This window comes from Peromyscus maniculatus, chromosome 8 (assembly GCF_049852395.1).
Source record: "Peromyscus maniculatus bairdii isolate BWxNUB_F1_BW_parent chromosome 8, HU_Pman_BW_mat_3.1, whole genome shotgun sequence".
NCBI lineage: Eukaryota > Metazoa > Chordata > Mammalia > Rodentia > Cricetidae > Peromyscus > Peromyscus maniculatus.
In genome coordinates this window covers 3,697,350-3,717,985 of record NC_134859.1, presented here as the reverse complement: position 1 = coordinate 3,717,985, position 20,636 = coordinate 3,697,350, and the positions used below count along the sequence as shown (strand labels likewise).

Here is a 20,636-nt window from a genome sequence, read left to right as displayed (position 1 = left end):
CATGATGTATTTGATAAAAGGTTTATCCTGATCATGAGGTGGCTGGCCAGGGACTTTGTGTTACCAAGATCCAGTCTGCCTGTGGATCTGTCTGTTGTGATTTTTCACCTTTGTCTTTATTTTTCTGTCTCTTCCATGTTGGCTGTTGCTGATGGGTCTGCCTCCCTTCATGCCTTGATTGTAGTGGTGCATGTATGGGACTGTTCCTTAGTTCAAGTCCAGGGTGGAGGGAGAGGCGCTCCTGCTTGTTCGCAGTGGCAGTCTCGAGGTACAGGAGCTTTAGGATGATTCCCACCTCCAGCTCACCTGGGAATCAGTAACTGGCCAGAATGTTAATGCTGGTAGTATATAGATGAGTTTTACCCTGAAAATGGCCTCTCTCCCCATCAGTGGTTAGAGAGCACTGGTCTACTAAGTCCCACAGGGGAGAGCATGGGTTCTAGGAGTTCTGTTATATCTGGTTTTGCTGGCTTTTGTTACTGCTAGTGAATCCAAATCAAATCTAGCCAAGCATAAAATGAGGGCATTCTTCCCTGTTTGATTGCATCTGTGCCAGCTGATTTTACTCAGGGAAGGAGCAGACAGACGTAGATGTCAGTGTGGCTGTAGAGCAAGGGCATGGTGGATATCCACTAAAAATCATGTTAACACCTTTTTATGAAGAAGGAAAGCTTAGGGAGGAGAAGCAGGTTTGAATAAGGCAATTCATGTGTATCAACATGATAGGTTTCTTTATTTCTAGTTTCGTGTGTGTGGAGGCATGCATGTACATGCATGTAGAGGCCTGAGGTTGATGTTGGGAACCATCTTTGATTGATTTTCTACCTTATTCACTGGGACAGGGTCTCTCATTCAAACGCTGATGTAGCTAGCCAGCCTCATAGCCAGCTTGTTCTTGGGAGTCCTCCATCTTCCAAAGTTGCGTTGCAAGCACCACACCTGCCTGGCGTTCAGGAGGTTCTGGACATCTGCACTCTGGTCCTCACTCCTGTATGGCAAGTGCTTTAGCCACAAAGGCATCTTCCTAACCTGAAGTGGTAGGTTTAATGAAAACAGCTTATCAAAAAGTTGAGCTAATCTCCATTTTCTTTTCTTGTCTGTCTGTGTTTTGTCAGTCCTTTGTTTTTGCATGGCACTATTTTCCTGAGAAAGGTCTTGCCGTCCTTGGAGTAAGTAGCCATATGATTGGGGCTTAGTGGGCTGAGGAGAAAATTCATGGGCTGGGGAAATAGCTCAGACATGAAATTACAAAGAAATCTTTCCTTGCAATTATGAGGACCAAGTCCAAGTCTCAGAACTTAGAAAACCCAGTTGGCATGTGCTTGTAGTCCTAGTAGTCAAAGACAAGCAGATCCTTGGGGTTCCCTGGCCAGCCACCCTAACATACTCGGTAAGCTCCAGGCCAACTGAGAGACTCTTTCTCCACCCACCCCCCCAAAAAAAAATTAAGGTGCTGGAAAAATGATGGCCAAGGTTGTCCTCTAGCTTCCACATGCACATACGTGTGCGTGCAGCCCCCCAAACACCCCTATATGAAGAAGATATAGAAAGGCTTCTTGTGTGTTCGAGGATGCTAGTACCCTGCTTAAGTCCTTCATTTTGGCCAGACATGTGCAGGGCGTTAGACCAGGTTGAATAGTTACAGGGTTCAGTTTCAGGTGATATCTTTAGAAGAGTCCAGAGACTCGATTAAGGCCTCCTGGAACCCTAGTGGGTCCATTCAGCATCCATTGCTTCTCTATTAAACAGGGGAGCCACTTGTTCCAAGTATGCTGGACAGTCATGTGAGTATGTAGGACACTATTAAGACTAGACTTGATGTCACTGCCCAAACCTGTCCCAAGTCAGCTCTTCTTGTTGGGTTCTCTCCAGTGTAGATGTAAAAATCACCAATAGAACACACTGGGAGACCCATTAGGAAGGCACCATTTAGCAGGTGCTGGTTTGCCCATCACTGGAACAGTTGGTTTAGAAGTCAACTTCAGGTGAAGTGGCTGATGGGTACTTTTTTTTTTTTTTTTTCTGAGACAGGGTTTCTCTGTGTAGCTTTGGAGCCTGTCCTGGAACTCACTCTGTAGATGAGGCTGGACTCAAACTCACAAAGATTCACCTGGCTCTGCCTCCTGAGTGCTGGGATTAAAGGCGTGTGCCACCACTGCCCGGCTTAACTATCTTTAAAAACCACACATTAGGCCAGGGAGTTGGCTCGGTGGTAAAGTGTTTGCTGTGCAGACATGAAGACTTGAGACCAGAACCTGTGGGAAGCCAGCTGCTGTATCATGCATCATTTATCTCAGAATTCCTACAGAGAAATGGGAAGCCGAGATAGGAAATCCTTCAAAGTTGCCAGCCAGTAAAGCCTGCTATACAGCAGCAGGAAAAAAGACATCCCATCTCACTCAAGTTGTGACACATGTGTACACCATGGGCACTCAGACATAAAATGCACATGCATGATTTTAAAAAAATAACCCACACCTTCCCCTCATCCCAGCATGCATTCCCTTAGATACATGTCCTGCTACCCCAACCTTAGAGTCTATCTGAGTTTGGTAGGCTCTCATTCTTGGAAAAGCATGTGGCTGTGAGACTCCCAGGGAGTAGCCGCCCTGTCCCCTGACACCTTTCATATATCCTGGGCACAGGCTATATGGATGGAACGTGGGGATAGACTACTATTTTTTCTCTGTTCCCTTTGATATAGATAGAATAACTCTTTATGCATGCACACATCTCCACGCAGTTGCAGGCAAACACATACAATGCCTGTCATCCAGAGGTCAGACCCCTCGTGGGTTGTCACACAGCTTTCACGGTGTGTGCTGGGCAGGCTTCCTCTGCGGTCCTCGCTGCCCTCAGCCATCCTTAGCTCCCCCACCTGATGTCTGTCTCTCATATGCCTAGAGTCTCTTTCCATGCTGGGTCATATCACTTGCTGCATGTAAGATTTGCTAGTGGAGAGGAGGAACATATCAGGGCTTCTTGGAGCTAGAGGGTGGTTATTAGTCTTAACCCCTCTTAAAGCCAAGTGCAGTCTAATGACAATTTCCATTGACTCTTGAGTTTGTTTAAAGTTCTTTTTTGCGGTGAGGGGTTCTCTGTGTAGCCTTGGCTGTCCTGGATCTTGCTCTGTAGACCAGGGTGGCCTTGAACTCACAGATCTGCCTGCCTCTGTCTCCCAAGTGCTAGGATTAAAGGCGTGCACCCTTACCAACCAAAGTTCTTTAAACATTTTAATTATATATATTTATTCATTCTTGTGAGGGAGAACAATGCAAGGCAGACCATGGATGTGGAAGTCAGAGGACACTGCAGGATTTGGTTTTCTCCTTCTACTATGTGGGTCCCAGGGATTGAACTCAGGTCATCAGACTTGGCAGCAGGCACCCTTATCCACTGACCTATCTTACTGGCCCTTGTTAACTGACATAATCATGTATCAACCACATGTACCAGAAGAGAGGGTATTTGGTTGGAAAATGAGGTTTTTAGCCCAGACTTGGGTTCTGGCATTATCTAAATGGAGATAGTTTCCCTCTCCTGAGAGCAATGTCTCTGAGCCCGCTCCAGTGGGAGGGTTAGCAGAGAGAACTCTCCTGAATGCTGGAACATAGACTCTGTCACTCCCTAATCACATTTCTCACCATTTGTTACTGTTACTTAATTTGAAATGACAGTTTTCTGTTCTCAGAGAGAACAGTCACGTTCTTCCTTCCAGATTTGTTGTGGCAGTTTATTAGTGTGGCTCTAATTATAACACTCGCTGGATGGGGCCTCAGCTAAGCTCCACCCAAGTGCTCTTGCACTGCTCTAGAATAAGTCAGAAAGGGCATACTTTTCTTACAGGGAAGAGGGCATGCTCTCTTTACAGGGAACACTTGTTTTGGGGAGCCCACTGGAGATGACCACTGAGACACAGTTTGTAGCCAATTGAAAGTATTCCAGCCAGCTGGGACTGTACTCAGGTGTTTGGGACCCAAGTATAGCCCTGAGTGTTCAGATAAGGGGTTTTTTTTAAGACAAAACCATATCCTGGTATCTCCCTTTGCAGTTTTGGGGGGACAAGGGGTGGGGTGTGGGAGAAGGGGAGGTTTTGTACAAGCAAATGGTTTAACAGAAGCTGAGTTAGCTGGAGCATCTTAACCTTGGGTTCCTAGAATAGAGTTGGGTAATTTTCCATGGGATTCTCCATCAAGGAGACCAGGTTCTAGTTAAACTTGAAACGGCCTCAGCAAGAACACAGGGTGGAAGAGCCTCTGCACCATCTTGCCCTGTCACACATTGCCCCCTCCCCAGTTGCTCCTGAATGTTAGAATTAATTAAAAACAGGAAGGTTCCCCAATCCCATGAGAGAGTGGGTCCTGGGATTGCCTTTTCTTTTTTCTTTTTGAGACAGGGTCAAACTAGCCTCAAACTTACTATAGAGTTGAAGATAACCTTGAATTTCTAATACTTCTGCTTCTAATTCCCCCGAGTGCTGGGATTTCAGGGATGTACCACCATGTCCCACTAATACATAGAACTTCATGTGTTTGAGGCTAGCGCCCATGGGAAAATTGGCCATTCTTAACCCATGATTCTTCTGTTTCCTGTGAGCACTGTGTTCTTGGCAGGATAGACTAGGAGACTCTGAGGTTCTGGACTACTCACATGTCTGTAATACACTGAGTTAGCTCTCTGTTGTTGTCATAAAACACTGTGGGTTATCAAATCTATAATGAAAGCTCTGAAGGGCCATGGGCAGAGTGTGACAAGTTCACATTTGTAAGTTGGTCACCTTTCCTCACCATAGAGAGAGTAGTAAAGACAGAGATCAGTGGGAAGTTAAAAGGTTTGGGGCCTGGGTGAGAGAAAATGGACTGGACAAGGACTCACTCTCCCTTCCTTTCTCCCCTGTATGGGTGTCAACAGTAAGACTTTGGTGTGGCCTGAATCCCTTCATCCTGATTCTTCTAGAACCTGAGTCTATGCTTACACTGACCTTGCCATTGGGCACAGACCCTTCTAGATGCAGCCAATGTTTGGGCAACTCAGAGCAGCGATGATTTTTAGCCAGATGGGAAACAAGGGTCTATGGCCAACTCAGGTTCAGTCCCTTCTTGGAGAACTGCTGGATGTACAGCCCCTTTACCCAGCACCCAGCAGGGCCCATCCTCTGCAGAGGAGTCCTGTTGTGCTTCATTTATTTCTTTAACTTCTAGGGCAGTGGTTCTTAACCTGTGAGTTGTGACCCCTTTGGGAGTGGGGGTTGAAGGACCTTTCACAGGGGTTATATATCAGATATCCTGCGTATCAGATATTTACATCACAATTTATAACAGTAGCAAAATTACAGTTAAGAAGTACCAATGAAGTAATTTTGTGGTTGGGGGTCACCACAGCATGAGGAACTGCATTAAAGAGTTGCAGTATTAGGAAGGTTGAGAACCACTGACCTAGATAGAGGAAGGTAAGGCACTGTGGTGCTTACCAATATGGAACACACTTGGAATAAGGATGGAGTCCCCACCTTTCCTCAGGGCTGCATTCCTGCCTCCCAGTCCAGGTGTTGAGGTCACATGCTAAGATGATACAAGTGTCTTTATTGGTCCCATTGCTTTCACTCTGGATGTTCCCTCTCCTGTGAGTGTCCTGAACACCAGTCAGCTACAGACTTTCTTCATTTTGGGGACACAGCTGCACCCGTGTGATCTGGCCAGAGGCTTCTTTTGCAGGGCTTCCTGGCACTGTCTTCCCCTGACACACACACACACACACACACACACACACACACACACACACACACACACACACACACACACACACACACACCGCTCTTCCCTGACACTCCACCCGGTCTTGATTATCTTTCTGTCTTGGGTACTTGTTCTTACTGACCTTTTGTTTGGAGTTCCTACCTCCTGATCTCCACATGGCTGCCACTTTCTTTTCCTTCAGACCCATGTTCAAATGATCTTTTAAAGAGATTGTTCCAGAGTAGCACAAGATGCTGCTTTGTAGTACATAGCATTACTTGACATGTAATTGCATTTATTTTTTTCACGTCCAGCTTTGCCCCTGGCATTTAAGCTCCTAGGGCTTTGTCCACTTTAGTTTTGGCCAAGCCTTTAAGTTCAGAATAGTGACTAGTCCACACTGTGCCATAGGAATGTTTGCGGAACATATGAGTGCTTGGAAATGCCATGCTGGGTCTGCATGATCCTCTGTTAAATGGGGAAACTACGTTAATGCCTTCTTTTGTCTCTGCTGCTGGGGAATTGAACCCAGAGCCTTGCTTCTGTCAGCCAGCACTCTGCCACTGAGCTCAATCCCCAGCCCTCCACAATCTGTTTTTGTCAAAATTACCCTAAAAATGGTTGGGTTTAAACAAGCACAATTTTTGTTTGCTCCTAAGGTAGTGGGTTGGGAATTGAGATGTGGGTGGAGCAGTGTGGCGTGGCCTCTTCTTCTCCACAGTGTGTGAAGCTTCAGCCTGTGACTCAGATAACGAAGGCCATGTTGGCTACTACTTTGATGCTGGCTGTTGTCTGAGCTGCTCAGTTCCCCTCAGATTTCCTCACATGACAAACCTGGCTTGTTCATGTCACCGTGGTCTTGGTGACCTAAGGGGGAACATCCCTAAAAGAGAAACTCATGTGAGAGGCTGAGCAGGCTTCTGCTTGTCTCATTCCTGTTAGTATTTGAGCAGCTGGAGCAAGTCACAAGGCCAAGCCTACAGTTAGCATAGAAAGGGATTGTCCATGCTGGTGGGCAGTAGGAAGTGTGTTCATTCCTGGCCATCCGTGTGTTCATCTACTGCTGGGTATGTTGCGTAGTGCAAGGATAGATTGTAGAACCTGGCTGCTGCATTGAATTCCCCTCTCTACTCACAAGACCGTAGGTATGGCTCTCATCTGTGTCTCTGCCTTTCTGATCTATAAAGTGAGTAGGGGTTATTTTATAGGGCGATACTGGGAATCTGATGATAGTATTGTCAAAGTTCTAGACTTCTATTTAGCAATTTTTTTATTATTTATTTTTGAGATAGATTCTCTTGTAGCCCAGGCTGGCCTCATATTCCCTATGAAGCCAATGATGAGCTTGGATTTCCGGCCCTCTGGAATGCCAGGGTTCCAGGACCATGTCTTGTTTGTGCAGTGTTGGGGACCGACCCCCAGGCCTGGTGCATGCTGGGTAAGCACTCTGTCGGCTGAGCTGCATTGGTTCCGAGTTTGGTGTTTTCCCTGACCTCAATGCTCCACAAGTCTATGAGAACTCATGACTAATTCTCAAATGGAGATGTAGTGTTCTCCCAATCCTACTTTATTACCACACAACCTCCACCGTCCCTACCAGCATCTCCCGAATCTGTAAAGAAAACCAAGTGTGTGGGACACCTTTTCTGACTTCCAAATGATAGATTCAGAAGAGGTTTTCCTCCCCTCCTCTACTGGCCCCAAAGCATTTGTCCTCCTGAGGGAATCAGCAGGACCGTGCTCCAGCTCCTGCAGCTCTTCCTATCTCCTCAGGACTCAGAGCACTACTGTGCAACCAACTGACTCTTGACCTCTATGTTGAAAGTGGGGCACTTAAGCTGGGTGTGCACCTGGGCAGAGACTCCTGAGCTCAAGTGCAGTGTGTCTGGATCCCCTGCCTGAGTAAGATCTCTAAGAGAGTGAGTGTAGACGGTACATCCACGACAGAGTATGGGGGTCACAGAAGTGTTAGCAAAAGAGAGGGGAAGGACTGGGGGAGCGCTGAGAGTTGGGGTTCTGGGCTGAGCGTAGAGCTCACTTTAGAGGGAAGAGTTCACAGCTGGACTGAGTGTGCTGGTGTATTGAACAAGATGAGGACAGTTACTCTTTGAAATAATCTAGTGGCAGCTGGGCTCAGTTGTAGTTCCAGCTATTTGGAAAGAGGCAGGAGGATTGCATGCTCAAGGTCACCCTAGGTAACTTAGTGAGAACCTTTCTCAAAAGTAAAAAGAAATGGGACGTAGCCCAATGTAGCACTTGCCTAGGATGCCAGCCAGTCACATGACCTCCTTGTTCAGAGCTCTGCTAACCTTGCTCCCTCCTAAGAATAACAGATGCAGCCCCTGTGTTTTGCCAGGTACTGTGTGATCTGTCACCTGCCTTTATCCATCCTGTCTGTCAACACTCTTCTTTGGGGTGTGTCACCCTTAGTGGGTGACATGCTTCACCGTCCACATTGAAACACTTGCCTTTTCCTTTGCTGGGATGGAGATCTAGAGGGATCTCTGCGGTGGAGCTTTGTGTGAATCAACTTCTGAGATTTGTAAACAGGCCCAGATCTCCCTGCAGAGAGCAGCTCCTCAGTCTCTCTGGTTTATAGTTGGTCTGCTCTAGTGTGTGCTTTCTATTGCTGTGATAAGCACCATGACCAAAAGCAACTTGAGGAGGAAAGGGTTTATTTCACTTTACATCTTACAGTTTACCATGAAAGGAAATCAGGGCAGGAACTTGAGGCAGGAACCTGGAGCAGGAATGGAAGCAGAGGCCATGGAGGCACATTGCTTACTGGCTTGACCTCCATGACTTCCCAGTTTCCTTTCTCTTGTCACCCAGGACCACCTCCCAGGGACGGCACCACCCACAGGGGACTGTCACTCAGGACCACCTTCAGGGGCGGCACCACCCACAGGGGGCTGTCACTCAGGACCACCTTCAGGGGTGGCACCACCCACAGGGGGCGGTCACCCAGGACTACCTTCAGGGGTGGCACCACCCACAGGGGGCTGTCACCCACCTCCCAGGGCAACACCACTCACAGGGGCCTGGGCCCTTGCACATCAATCATTAATCAAGAAAATGCCTCACAGGCTTGCCTATAGGTCAAACTTGAAGCATTTCTTCAGTTGAGAGGCCCTGTTCCCAGGTGACTCTGGCTTGTGTACCATTGACAAAAAACTAACCACACAGTTTCTCAAGCCTTATTGAAAAGTTTCTGTACCCTGATCCTGGGTTTCTCTGTTGATGCAATGAATCAAATCATACCAAATTAAAGTCTGGAGTTTAATCTGAGCAGAACATTCCCAGGTAGTCCCAGGGGAAGAAGAGAAACCACAAGGGGAAGCCATGAGACCTGTGGGCTGGGTCTTAAGTACCCTGTAGGTGGTCTTAAGGAGCTTACCGGGAGGAGCCGCTGCCTGGTGGGCTTTCTTTGGGTGGGGTCTAGAGAGGGAAGCTCCAGGGGAAATCCCCAACATTTATTAATCGAAATTCTCCCAGTATCCATTTACTCATCTGCCACCCACCAGATGTAAGCAGTTAGAGGGCTTCCTTCCCACTGGTTTAGGGAAGCTTGTTGGGGAACCTGCTGTGCTCCCCAAGGACCCAGGACACTAACTTAGAGCAGCCAGCTGGGTAAACCAGCACAGCAGTGCATTGGAGTTACAGAGAATTTTGGCTCTGACTTATATAGATAGCCAACTTATGATGGGGTTACATCTAGATAGACCCTTGGCAGCTGATAGTGCACAGAGCACATTCGAACTACCAAACTCCACAGCTTTGCTGCATAGTACCGAGGGATGCCAGAGTTTTGGTTACTGCCACCATCCAGCATAAAGAGAGGCCGCACCAGTATGGTTAGTGTGAGAAAACATTCAAGTCCCAAATGGAATGTGTAGTTCCTGTCGACTGTGTGCTGTTCTTGTGCCGCCACGGAAGGATACATTGTAGGTTGAGCCTTCCTTCATAGTCAGGGCTGTCTGTATTTCCTGCCATTGTATCCTGGTAGCCGAGGAGAGCTGCTTTCCAGCTGCACTCGTGCTGTGGGATTTGGGACTATTGGGAGGAAGTAGCCACATTAGGCATGGCCTCAGGGTTTGAAGGTACTAGGTGTGGAGAGGTGTGTGTGTGTGTGTGTGTGTGTGTGTGTGTGTGTGTGTGTGTGTGTGTGTGTGTGTGTGTAACTTAACATGTAATCAGATCCCTGAGGACAGCTACCTCCCTTGGGACATTTCCTCGCCTGTCATTGGGAGACCAGCTGGTGTTCATGTGGTGAGCTCACATTGTAGCAGCCATCTGTAGACAGAAGCAGGCTCAGCCCTGTGGCTTTTGGTGTGGTAGATGGATCCCCTCCCTAGACTCCTCCTTTTCCTGCCCTCTGCTTCCTCCAGGGCTCTGCAGTTTGGGTTCCTAGACATAATTAGGATTTTCAGGGAAGTTGTCAAGGCAGAACATCTCTGTGGGCTTTTTGAAATAGCCTCTGGCTTGCCATTTATCATGGTATTGTTCCCAATATGTCAAAGTCTTTTTCTTACTAGGGAGAAAAATGCTGTTGGGTGTGTGTGGGACTCGTTCAGAACTCAGTGTGGTCGTGGCCAGCCGCCTGACCTGCTTGCTCTGACTTTGACGGGGGCAGTGTTGGCTCTGCTGGCCTGGTGTGACGCGGGCCAAGGTGGAGCCTTTCTCTACTTGTAATCAGCTTTAATTATGCTGGGTGGTTTCTGGTGTGCCCCTTCCCCATGAGGCCTCCAACATGCATGTACCCATCCACCCACCCATCTATTTATCCACCCATCCATCCGTCCATCCATCCATCCGTCTGTCCATCCGTCCGTCCGTCCGTCCATCCATCCATGGTCACACTGTGTAGCCCAGGGTGGCCTCAAGTTTCTGATCCTCTTTGCCTTAGCCTCCTGAGTGCTGGGTTAAAAATATTTTATTAATTCTTTAAAAATTTCATTCAGTGTATTTTGATCATATTTACCCTCCAGCTTCTCCTAGATCCACTTTCCACCCTCACCTCCCAATCATCCAACTTCAACTTCTTAAGACTAAATCTTAAAAACAAACCACCTCATCCCCCAGAAAACTCAACAACTATCAAGTCCAATTTTTTGCCTACTCTTGGGGATAGGGCCTGCCCTGGGGTGTGCCTAACTTACCAGCATTCACGCCATTTAAGAAAACTGACTCTTGGCTGCTATCAAATGCAAAGAACTCCTCTCCCCTCCCTGCTGGGGCTCTGTCTGGTCTGAGCTCTTGCAGGCCCTGTGCACACGCTCGCTGTGCTGTGTGCCACTCTGTCGTGTCTGGAAACACTGTTTCTGTGAAGTCATCCTGGCTCTTCCCGTCTTTCTGCCTCCTTTCTCTTCAGCAGAGATCTCTGATCCTCAGGAGAGGGGTGTGCTATGTGCATCCTGTTTAGGGTTGAGCCTGACTGCCAAGTCCCCATCTTCTCTGTCTGTTGCAAGCTGTGGTGGTCTGTACTGTGAGACCATGCAGTGACAAGGTGCAGGATCATGGTCCTAGCTTTGTCTTGGTCTCCCTGGTCTCAGGCTTTCTCACAGCAGGTAGGTAGCTGGATGTATTTGGCTTTTGCTGTGACCGAGTACAGGAGCACAGCACCTTATAGGAGGAAGCATGTGTTAGGTGTGTAGTCTCCCTGGCAGGAGGGCATGGTGGGACAGAATGGCTCACATCATGGTGTCGGAGAGAAGGGATACAGGAGAAGGCCAGGATAAGGTTCAGCCCCAGAGTCACACACCCAGTGATCTGTTCCCGCCAGATGAGCCACATTCTATTTTTATTTTCTTCTCCATCGCAGACACACCCAGAGGTGTGCCAACCCTGCAGTGGACGCCATCGTCTTCAGAGCCCCTGCAGAGCTGCCACAGGAGTCAAGGCGTGTCCAGGGACACCCTTCTGCTGTTTCTTTTGTTGTCACTCACTGTGTCAGGGACACACATCTGCGGGGGTGGGGGGCACGACTCAGGGCATTCCGTAACTTCCGAGCTTGCTCTCTCTGCTCTTCTCGGTCGATGATAGGGATGCCCTTACTTAGCCCTGGGGCCCCGCCCTGCCTTGGTGGAAGTCTGTCATTTCTGCCTGGAGTGTAGATCATCAGTCTTCATGTTCACACAGAGCATCAGCTACAACTGTGGCGGTACACACCGTATACACAGTATGAATTTGCCTTCATCATCCACGCTGGCGAGTTTCTGGTAGCCAGTAGCTGGAAGATAACTTCATTTCAAAGCAGCCAGGAGTCCATGAGACACCAAGGCAGATAGGCCAGCTTCCATCTGGCTCAGGTCACAGGCCTCACTGCAGTGCCTGGAGCTGTAGCTCACAAGTCTTTTCTTACTCTTGGAGTAATGGATACGAGGGGTTCTCCCAAGGTTTTTGCCTTTGGAATATTTTTTTTAAATCACCTTCTGCTCTTCACACTATTTGAATATAGAAATCACCTTCAGTATTTATTAAAATGCTGATTCTTAGACCTCCCCTCAGACCCACAAAATAATTTTCAGCAACCAAGGCCTAGGAATCTGCATTTTAACCCGTCCATCTCGTCTGTTCCTTGGTGATTCTGATGAGGGTGTCTACACCTGAGAGCCACTGTGATCTAACAGAACTCATCCCCACCCTTCATCCGCCCTCTCTGTCTCCACTTGTCCCCTGTCTCCAGGGGGCACCCATCACCTATTCTGTCAGTGTGGCCTCCCTGGCCTTGCCTCCTCCATGAGAGCACCCACCTTCCTTGGCTTTCTTCTTGTGACCCCTCTTAGGAGGCGGCACTCACGTTGAGGTGTCTTGTGCTGGTCTGTGGCCTTGTTTCCACTGTGACCTGATCCTTTGTTGTTCTTGAGAATTCATAAGGAAGTCAGCTTTCAACATGATTTCTTTTCTAAATTCATCTTCTGCCTTGAAGCAGTAGACTTTGCCATGACCTTGAGTTTTCAGGATGTTATTTCTTTTCCCTGTCTGTGCTGTAGGCATCTCGATAGTTCTATCTGTGAGGCTTGTCTGGAAGGTCCCTGGGTTAGGGACATAGTTCAGAATTTCAACATCAATTGTGTGAAGTTTTCTTACCTTCTGAACAAAAATCATCTTCCCCGTCCTTGTTTTTATTTTTATTTTTGCTGTTGGCTTCTGTTGCCTGTGGCTGGAAAGTGTCTTCAGGAATTGCAGGCTGTGCAGAGAGGCAGCTTGAGCCTCTGGCCTTGTTCCTCTCACACAGGGGTCTGTGTTCTCGATCTTGAGCTCTCTGAGGTCTTGCAATGGGCCGGAGTCCTGTCAGTTCCGACTTCTGCTGGCTTTCTTCTCTTGCCTGCTCCTCTGGGCCTTCTAGCCTGGTCACTGGGCAGGTGACTTGTCTGAGCTCAGGTGTGCATCTGTCTCAGTTCTGCCAGTCTCTTTGCCTCGATTCCTTTGGATGTTGTTTTAAAATGAATGGCAGTGAGCTGGGCATGGCGCCACACATCTTTAATCCTGGCACTGGGGTGTTCGAGTCAGGTGGATCTTTGTGAGTCCAGCCTGGTCTACATAGTGATTTCCAAGTTAGCCAAGGCTATACAGTGAGACCCTGTCTTGAATAAAAGTGAAAATTGTAGCACTGGTATGGACCCCGGGAGTGGTCTACTTGGGTTGGCACTTGGTACTAGGTGGAAGCTGAGGCCCACAGAGGCAGGGTGGCAGGTTCCTGTTGTTGTGCCCAGATCATAACCCCCAGAGAGACCACCAAAGACGAGAATGCAGGAATGCAAAAGCAAGGTTTAATTCTGCATATACAAGCCTAGGCAGGGACTTCGTCCAATACATCCAACATTCAGTGGAGGCTGGAGGAAGTGCTCACCTGTCTGCAAGCTCAGTTTTTAAAGGGAAAAATCACAAGGTTACATCATTTAGGGGTGCTAGTACGGGTACAATTCTGATAGGCTTGCTTCTAAGGACTTCTAGAAATTACTTCTAAGGGAGTGGTTGCCTGCCACCATTTCTCATTGGCTGCCCTCAGGTGGGTGCATTTCTGTGGTCAGTTACCCTGGAAACCAGGGAGAGGACATTCCATAGTCCGGCAGGCATTACCTTGTGACTACCTTGTGACTTTGTACTTTTACACTTCCTGGTTTCTGGAATCTGAACTGACTGGTTTCAGTAACTAATGGCCTATTCCCAAAAGGAGAAATCTTAGGCCTTAATTTTAGGGTGGAAGCATTTTGGTCTTATTTCTAAGGTGGCTCATTTTGGTCTCACATTATGGCAGAACACTCTGGGGATTTGCTGGTTGTCATATTTAACTTCCATCCCCATTGACCCTGCAGTTATGTCCCACACTGCACAGAGCTGGGTAAGGTGCAGGGGTATGCTCTTTGACTTGGGATGGTAAGACTGTGGTTCAAGCTGTGCTGTACCTAAGATAAAGAAGGGTCCAGGCTTGTGTGCTAGGGCAATTTGTATTTTGTAGAAAAAGTAAAACCAGTGAAGGTACATGCATTCATGTGTGTTACATGTGGACATATTGGCAAGTGTGTGGTCAGCAATAATGCTGTGTTCAAGCTCTTATGATAATTATAGTTCATACAATTTGTAGCCACCAGTGAATCACTTTTGAACATACAGTCCAGTGGGGTGTTCAGTACCATCATCACAGATATGTGTGACATCAGACCATTCTGATAGGATCCTGTACCCATCAGCACCTATTTACCCTTGCTCATGGCAATAGTGACATCACTTCCTTTTCCCTGTCCATTTTTAAAGGATGGTGGAATCAGGGAACGAGGGTGGAGCGTACCAGGTCTTTAGAGTCTGCAGTGGTGCTAGACACTTAGTGAGCATCCATTGAATGCTGACTACCATCATTCTGTGTCCCAACTTCTCGAGCTGTATGGACCAAGTGAGAAAGGATGCTTTGAGAAAATACAGCTGTGCAGGAGTACAGTGGCTGCTCCGACTCACAGGCTGGGTGAGTCTTTTTTTTTTGATTTGCAGGTCTCTCACCTATGTCCAGTTGAGGCCTAAAAATCTAAAAAAGATTTTTCCTTTGGCAGTAAACTTGTTTTTAATTTTGAGATCAAACCTCACTCTCTAGCCCGGGTTGTCCTTCAGCTTGGTTTGTGTCCCTGTCCTCAAACTCAGCACCTTCCTTTGCCAGTCTCTTGAAAGCATATGAATCCCAATATTTGAGAATAAGACCACTACCACACATTTGAGCCAAATTTGAAGCAAGCTTTAATTCAATATTGACCAGGATGATGGATGCTGGCCAGATCCATTCTGGGATTCCCTGAAAATGGTGCTGAATTTGGTCAGTCAGGTGCCTATAAAGGCCAAACCCACAAGTGCAGTTGGGTCAACCAAACTTGCCCAGGGAAGTGAAAACACGAGGCTTGTTATCTTACATGAACAATAGCCTCCAGCATCTCAAGAAGTATCTGGCCTTGGGCAAGGTTAGAGGTATTTTTGTTTTATGGATGAGTTAGGCACAGTAATTAAAACTTAAAACATAACTTTGGTTCTCCACATGAGCTACCATATGGGCTGAGAAAGTAAACTTTTTAAAGAAATAAAGCTACAGGAGAAAGTAGATTTTTTTTTCTTTAAAGAAATGGAAATGGAGGCTGAAAATGCTTGCTCATTTACACACATGCCATGAAAACTTGCTCAGTGGCTGGACGGTGTCCCTGACACCAGCAGCCAACACTCCTTTGTAGTCCCCTGTCGTCAGCTTTCCACATGCAGGCTCCAGTCAGGTGATGGTGGCTTATGTGATCAGCACTGAGTCTGCTTAGTGAGGCACCCGATCTGTGTGTCTTGAGGATTCAGACACATGGGAAGTCTCACCTGGGTGGCTGTTCATTCATTGTCATGTACAGACAGGCATGCTTCTGGACCAGGCATCCTGTTGATTGCCTCACTCATTGCTGTTTACATCCCTTCAACATGACCCTGCATGGAGCATGTATCCCCCCAGCAGGGGACCATGCCCAGGGCAGCCATGCATGTGCAGAAAGTGGCCTGAGGACCTGAGCCCAGGCTCATTTGGCTCTAACTTCTGTGCCTTCTGTATTCTGTTGTCGTTTGTGAACTGCAATGCACCCAAGTGCCTGTGGTAGGACATATGGCCCCAGGATTGAAGCAACTCCAAGGAATCCTCGTGGGGTTTTGAAATGACAATGTTAATCAAAAGTGGGCAGGGATTCAGGCAATGGGGCATTCACCTGAAGCCCTGGTTCACTGACCCAGCTGAAGAGACAGGGAGCAATCACATTGACTGGACTGGTTCACTTCAGCTTTCAGCAAGTTCAGAGCTCACAGCCCTTTCCCTGATCCCTGGATGGTGTCTGTAAGACAAGAGGAAATTTGCTGAGACAGATATAGACTAGGGATGGGAATAAACGTTTAGGAACATAAAGGAAAGTCTTACATTTGGAAGTTTCAGGCCTATAGTTCTGGTAGTTGGGGGAGGAGAGGAGTCCAAAGACCAGAGGAGAGAGAGAGATCCCATTCACAGGGATAGGCAGGTGGGGAAACTTAGGCTAGAGTCTGTTTGACATGTGATAGGTGGATCCAAGTCTTACAATTCCCTCGATTCCTGGAGCTTACATAAATTTTTTAGTTTACAAAGAGAGATAGAAGTTTTAGATATATTAGCATTACTATTGTTTGTACTATCTGTACTTGTCTTAGTTAGGCTTTTATTACTGTGAAGAGACACTATGACCATGGCAACTCTTAAAGGAAAACATTTAATTGAGTCTGGCTTACAGTTTAGAGGTTTAGTCCATTGTCATCATGGCGGGAAGCAAGGCAGCATGCAGGCAGACATGGTGCTGGAGAAGGAGCTGAGAGTTCTACATCTGGATCCACAGGCACCTGGAAAAAACTGTGAACCACTAAGCCTGGCTTGAGCTTCTGAAACGTCAAAGCCCATCTCCACAGTGACACACTTCCTCCAACAAAGTCATACTCACTTCAACAAGGCCATACCTCCTAATACTGCCATTTCCTGTGGGCCTATGGGGGCCATTTTTATTCAAACACCAAAGCACTGAGACCCATACTGTGGAAAAAGTACCTCACAGGTGTCTGTAAAACAGCTGGACTAGTCAGTGCTTTACCAAGCTTCTCAGAACTTCATTGATGTTAAAACTCTGAACTTTCTGAAATCTTAGTATAACAATAGCACAAGAGGGAAGAAATCTGAAACATTCCCCATTTCTGATATGTCTTAAATAATTTTCTTAGACCCTCAGAATTTACATAAACTTAAAACCTTTTTCTTTCTATATAATTATTTGCCATAAGACATAGGTGGTTGATTACTGAGAGCAGTCTTTGCAAAGAAAGTTCCTCTTTATCCTTTAATATGAAGCCTATTAGCAAGGCAAATCTGTCTGCCTTTCTCAATAAGGACCCAGTAGATCTAAAAAAGCAAGGCCCAGTTTTTATATATGAAATGAACTGACAAGATAGCTGCAGTCCTGGGGAAGAAGCTGGTTGCCTGTTGCTGCCAAGCTGACAAAGCTAGTTAGTTTAGCCGTCAATGCTATCAGAGATCTGAGAAGGATAAATTATAGCAGGGAGTATAATCCAAATGGCCTATGTATCAGTTAAAATGACAGAGACTTATCCATTACCTAGATGGTTATCTTAGGCTCCTGTGGTCTTGATGGCTTTGTTGGGGATCCTAGGGCAGTATCAGTCTTTGGCCACCAGGTCCAGGAGACCTGAGAGACTTTTCCTGTGGAGGAAGAATATGGGGGACTGATCTTACTTTGTCTAGGCAAAGTAGGGCAACTAACTCTCCAGTGTCTTGCTTGTTTACAATTTGGGTAGTGTCTTAGGGTTTCTGTTGCCGTGATGAGACAGTATGACCATAAAGCGCCTTGGGGAGGAAACGGTTTATTCAGCTTATATTCCAACATCACTGAAGGAAGTCAGGGCAGGAACCTGGAGGCAGGAGTTGGTGAAGAGGCCAGGGAAGGGTGCTGCTTACTGGCTTGCTTCCCCTGGCTTGCTCAGCCTGTGTTCTTATAGAACCCAGGACCAGCAGCCCAGGGATGGCACCACCCACCATTGGCTGGGCCCTCTCCCTTTGATCACTAATTGAGAAAATGCCTTACAGCTGGATCTCATGGAATCATTTCTTCAACTGATTTCTTCAATCATTTCTCCTTCCTCTCTGATGACTTTACCTTGTGTCAAGCTGACACACAAAACCAGCCAGTACATGTAGGGTCTTGATGGCAGTTGAGGCATTGGGGAATTATGCCCTGTGGTAAGAATTATGCCCTGTGGAGTCATTGTTTGTGACCTATCATCTTCTTTGGAGACTTTGGGATCACCACTAGGAGCTGGGGTTTCTCTGTCTGTTGTGGTAACCTTTTTTTTCATTTAACATTTAAATGCCATAGTCAGCAGATCTCTGACGTGTTTGAGGATCATTACCTATTAAGTATGTCTGAGCTAAACCACCTTTGCTTGTTTTTAGTTACTTGTGTTACACTTAACCTTGAAAACACAGAGGAAGCTAAATAAATCTTTTTCCTATGATTAATTGCATTAGTATTTAGCATGACTACAAGTATAGTTCTGAACATATTAAATAATTTGATCTATTAGCTTCTATGTCTTAATCATCTTTAATAATTTACAATAAGTTAATAGCTTTTTATAAGATTTTATAAGATTTTAGGATTTTATAGCTTTATCTCTGTTACATTGTGCCTTAAAAATAACAATTTCTGAGTTGAAGCTCCCTTTATTATCAAAATAAAACTTTTAACTCATAGACATAGTACACAGAGAGACTGAGAACTTTCCTGATCCTTTTATAGTATACCATTACAGAATTTAATCATTTCATATATGACTTAGTTGATCAAAATAGCTAAAGCTTAACAAAGTTCATAAAGACAGGGAGGCTAGACATACATTCTCTGTTAGCCTGCATAGACTTTGGATAAGGAGAGACATTCTCTAAGCCAGTGCTTCTCGACCTTCCTAATGCTGTGATCCTTCAACACAGTTCCTTATGTTGTGGTGACCCCAACCATTGAGTCATCCTCATTGCTATTTTACAGCTGCAATTTTGCCACTGTTACTAATCACAGTGAAAATATTCAACATACAGATGGCTGTAATTGGATTTTTCTTTGGACTGCCAGCTCACAAATAACAACATGGAGACTTAATAATTATGAAAGCTTGGCCTTAGCTTAGGCCTGTTCTCAATTACATCTTATAACATAAATTAACCCATTTATATTAATCTACATTTTTCCATGTGGCATTCTCTACCTATTCTCTTCCTGCCTAGCTATTGGCCATTTAGCTCTTTATTAAACCAAATCAGAAGGTGCCTTGGCAAGGACTCATCTTCACAGTATAAACAATGTTCCACAACATTTTTCCCTTTTTGTCTAAATTAAAAGGAAAGGTTTTAACTCTTAACACCATAAAACTATATGCAATAAGAACAATTATCAAGTAAGGATTACATTTACAATGTCCAGTACATTTGTATTTGGGAAATTCAGAAAAAGTACTATATTGTTTATCCTATCTTAGTGAGTCCAAAGTTTTATACCTAAACCACTTTCTATCATAACTTGTATTACCATCCAAAAATATGTTTTTAGACCTTAAGACATTTTCTTAGATAAACAACTTAAGCTTTTGTTTTTCAACCTTACAAGCTTTACATCTTGTATATAAGTTTCTTTTCTGAATTTGGTAACAAGGAAAACGGTAAAACTATAACTATTCCTTAACTCCTTCAGAGACCCACAAAAGGTATAATATTACCTGAGTGAACAGGAAGTGCAGAACAAGCAACTTCTAAAACTATAGAAATGACAGAAACAGCTGCCTGGACAGTTACCCAAGTTCCTCTGTAATGTTGGAGGCATTCATCTTTGGCCTGCAGGCTTAGAGTATCTGACAGACTTTTTGTGAAATTCAGAATTCAATCCTCATGGGTCTTATCCACATCTGTGTTTATTTTGGGTGATGGGAGAATAACGGTAGTGTAACTTGCTGGGCCCTCAGATGAAGACACTACTCAGACTTCCTTTGTGGTATCCTCTTTGAATACTCAAATATTATCTCACTCTAAAGGCTAATGAAGTCATCTTGACATGACAATAAACAAATCAAATCAGATGTTGTATCATTACTTTTCAGCAGGATGTATAACAGGCCTCGTGGGGGTAAGTGATATCTAACCTAATCATGTCTCTCTCACTGTGCAAACATGAGTCCTCATGCTTTAGAGATGCATCGGGCACCGTGTAGCTCAGTTGTCTGTTCTGTGAAGGTTGCTGTGTGGGGTCTTCTTACCTTCAGTGGAATTTTGATGTCCACAGGACTCTGTTGTTGATTAGTTTCAGGTGCCACGTTAGTGGTTGTGGGCTGATGAGAAAAGTGTGGCATCTTGGGACTCAGTTTTGATGTTATTTTGCACAAAAAAGTAAAGTGTCTGATATGCTTGCTTAGCTGCAGGAGCTAAACCAGACCATCAGGAGAAAGTAACCTGACTAGAGTCTATGAGAAATCCTCATGGCTGTTTAGAGTCTGCCCCTGACCTTGAAGGTCTAAAAATCTATTCCTGGACTAGTGAGATAGCTTCATGGGAGAAAATGCCTGCTGCCAAGCCTGGTGATCTGAGTTCAATACTCAGGACCCATGTGGTGATGAGAGAGAGAACTGACTCTCCCAAATTGTCCTCTGACACCACTCACAGGAGCATGTCTGTGCACATGTGCATACATACATGTGCATCACTCCCACTTGCATGCCTGTGCCCACATGTGCATATACATGCTAATCAAAATAATTTTTTATTTTTTGAGAGTTTTATACAATATATTGTAATTATATTCTTTCCCTTTCCCTAACTCT

The 20,636-nt window shown here is 45.9% G+C and overlaps 1 protein-coding gene across 8 annotated transcripts in view; it reads left to right on the top strand.

The window, feature by feature from the left end:
* The window catches only part of Snx29 (sorting nexin 29), a 474,149-nt gene that overhangs the window by 244,528 nt on the left and 208,985 nt on the right, over positions 1–20,636 (top strand). The window contains exon 15 of one of the 8 annotated variants that reach the window (XM_076577842.1): positions 11,557–11,789. The exons of the other annotated variants lie outside the window; for them this stretch is intronic. Coding sequence (XP_076433957.1) covers positions 11,557–11,774 — 218 coding nt within the window. The 3' untranslated portion in view covers positions 11,775–11,789. Of the gene's footprint in view, positions 1–11,556; positions 11,790–20,636 lie in introns of those variants that run through there. 8 annotated transcript variants of the gene reach the window in all.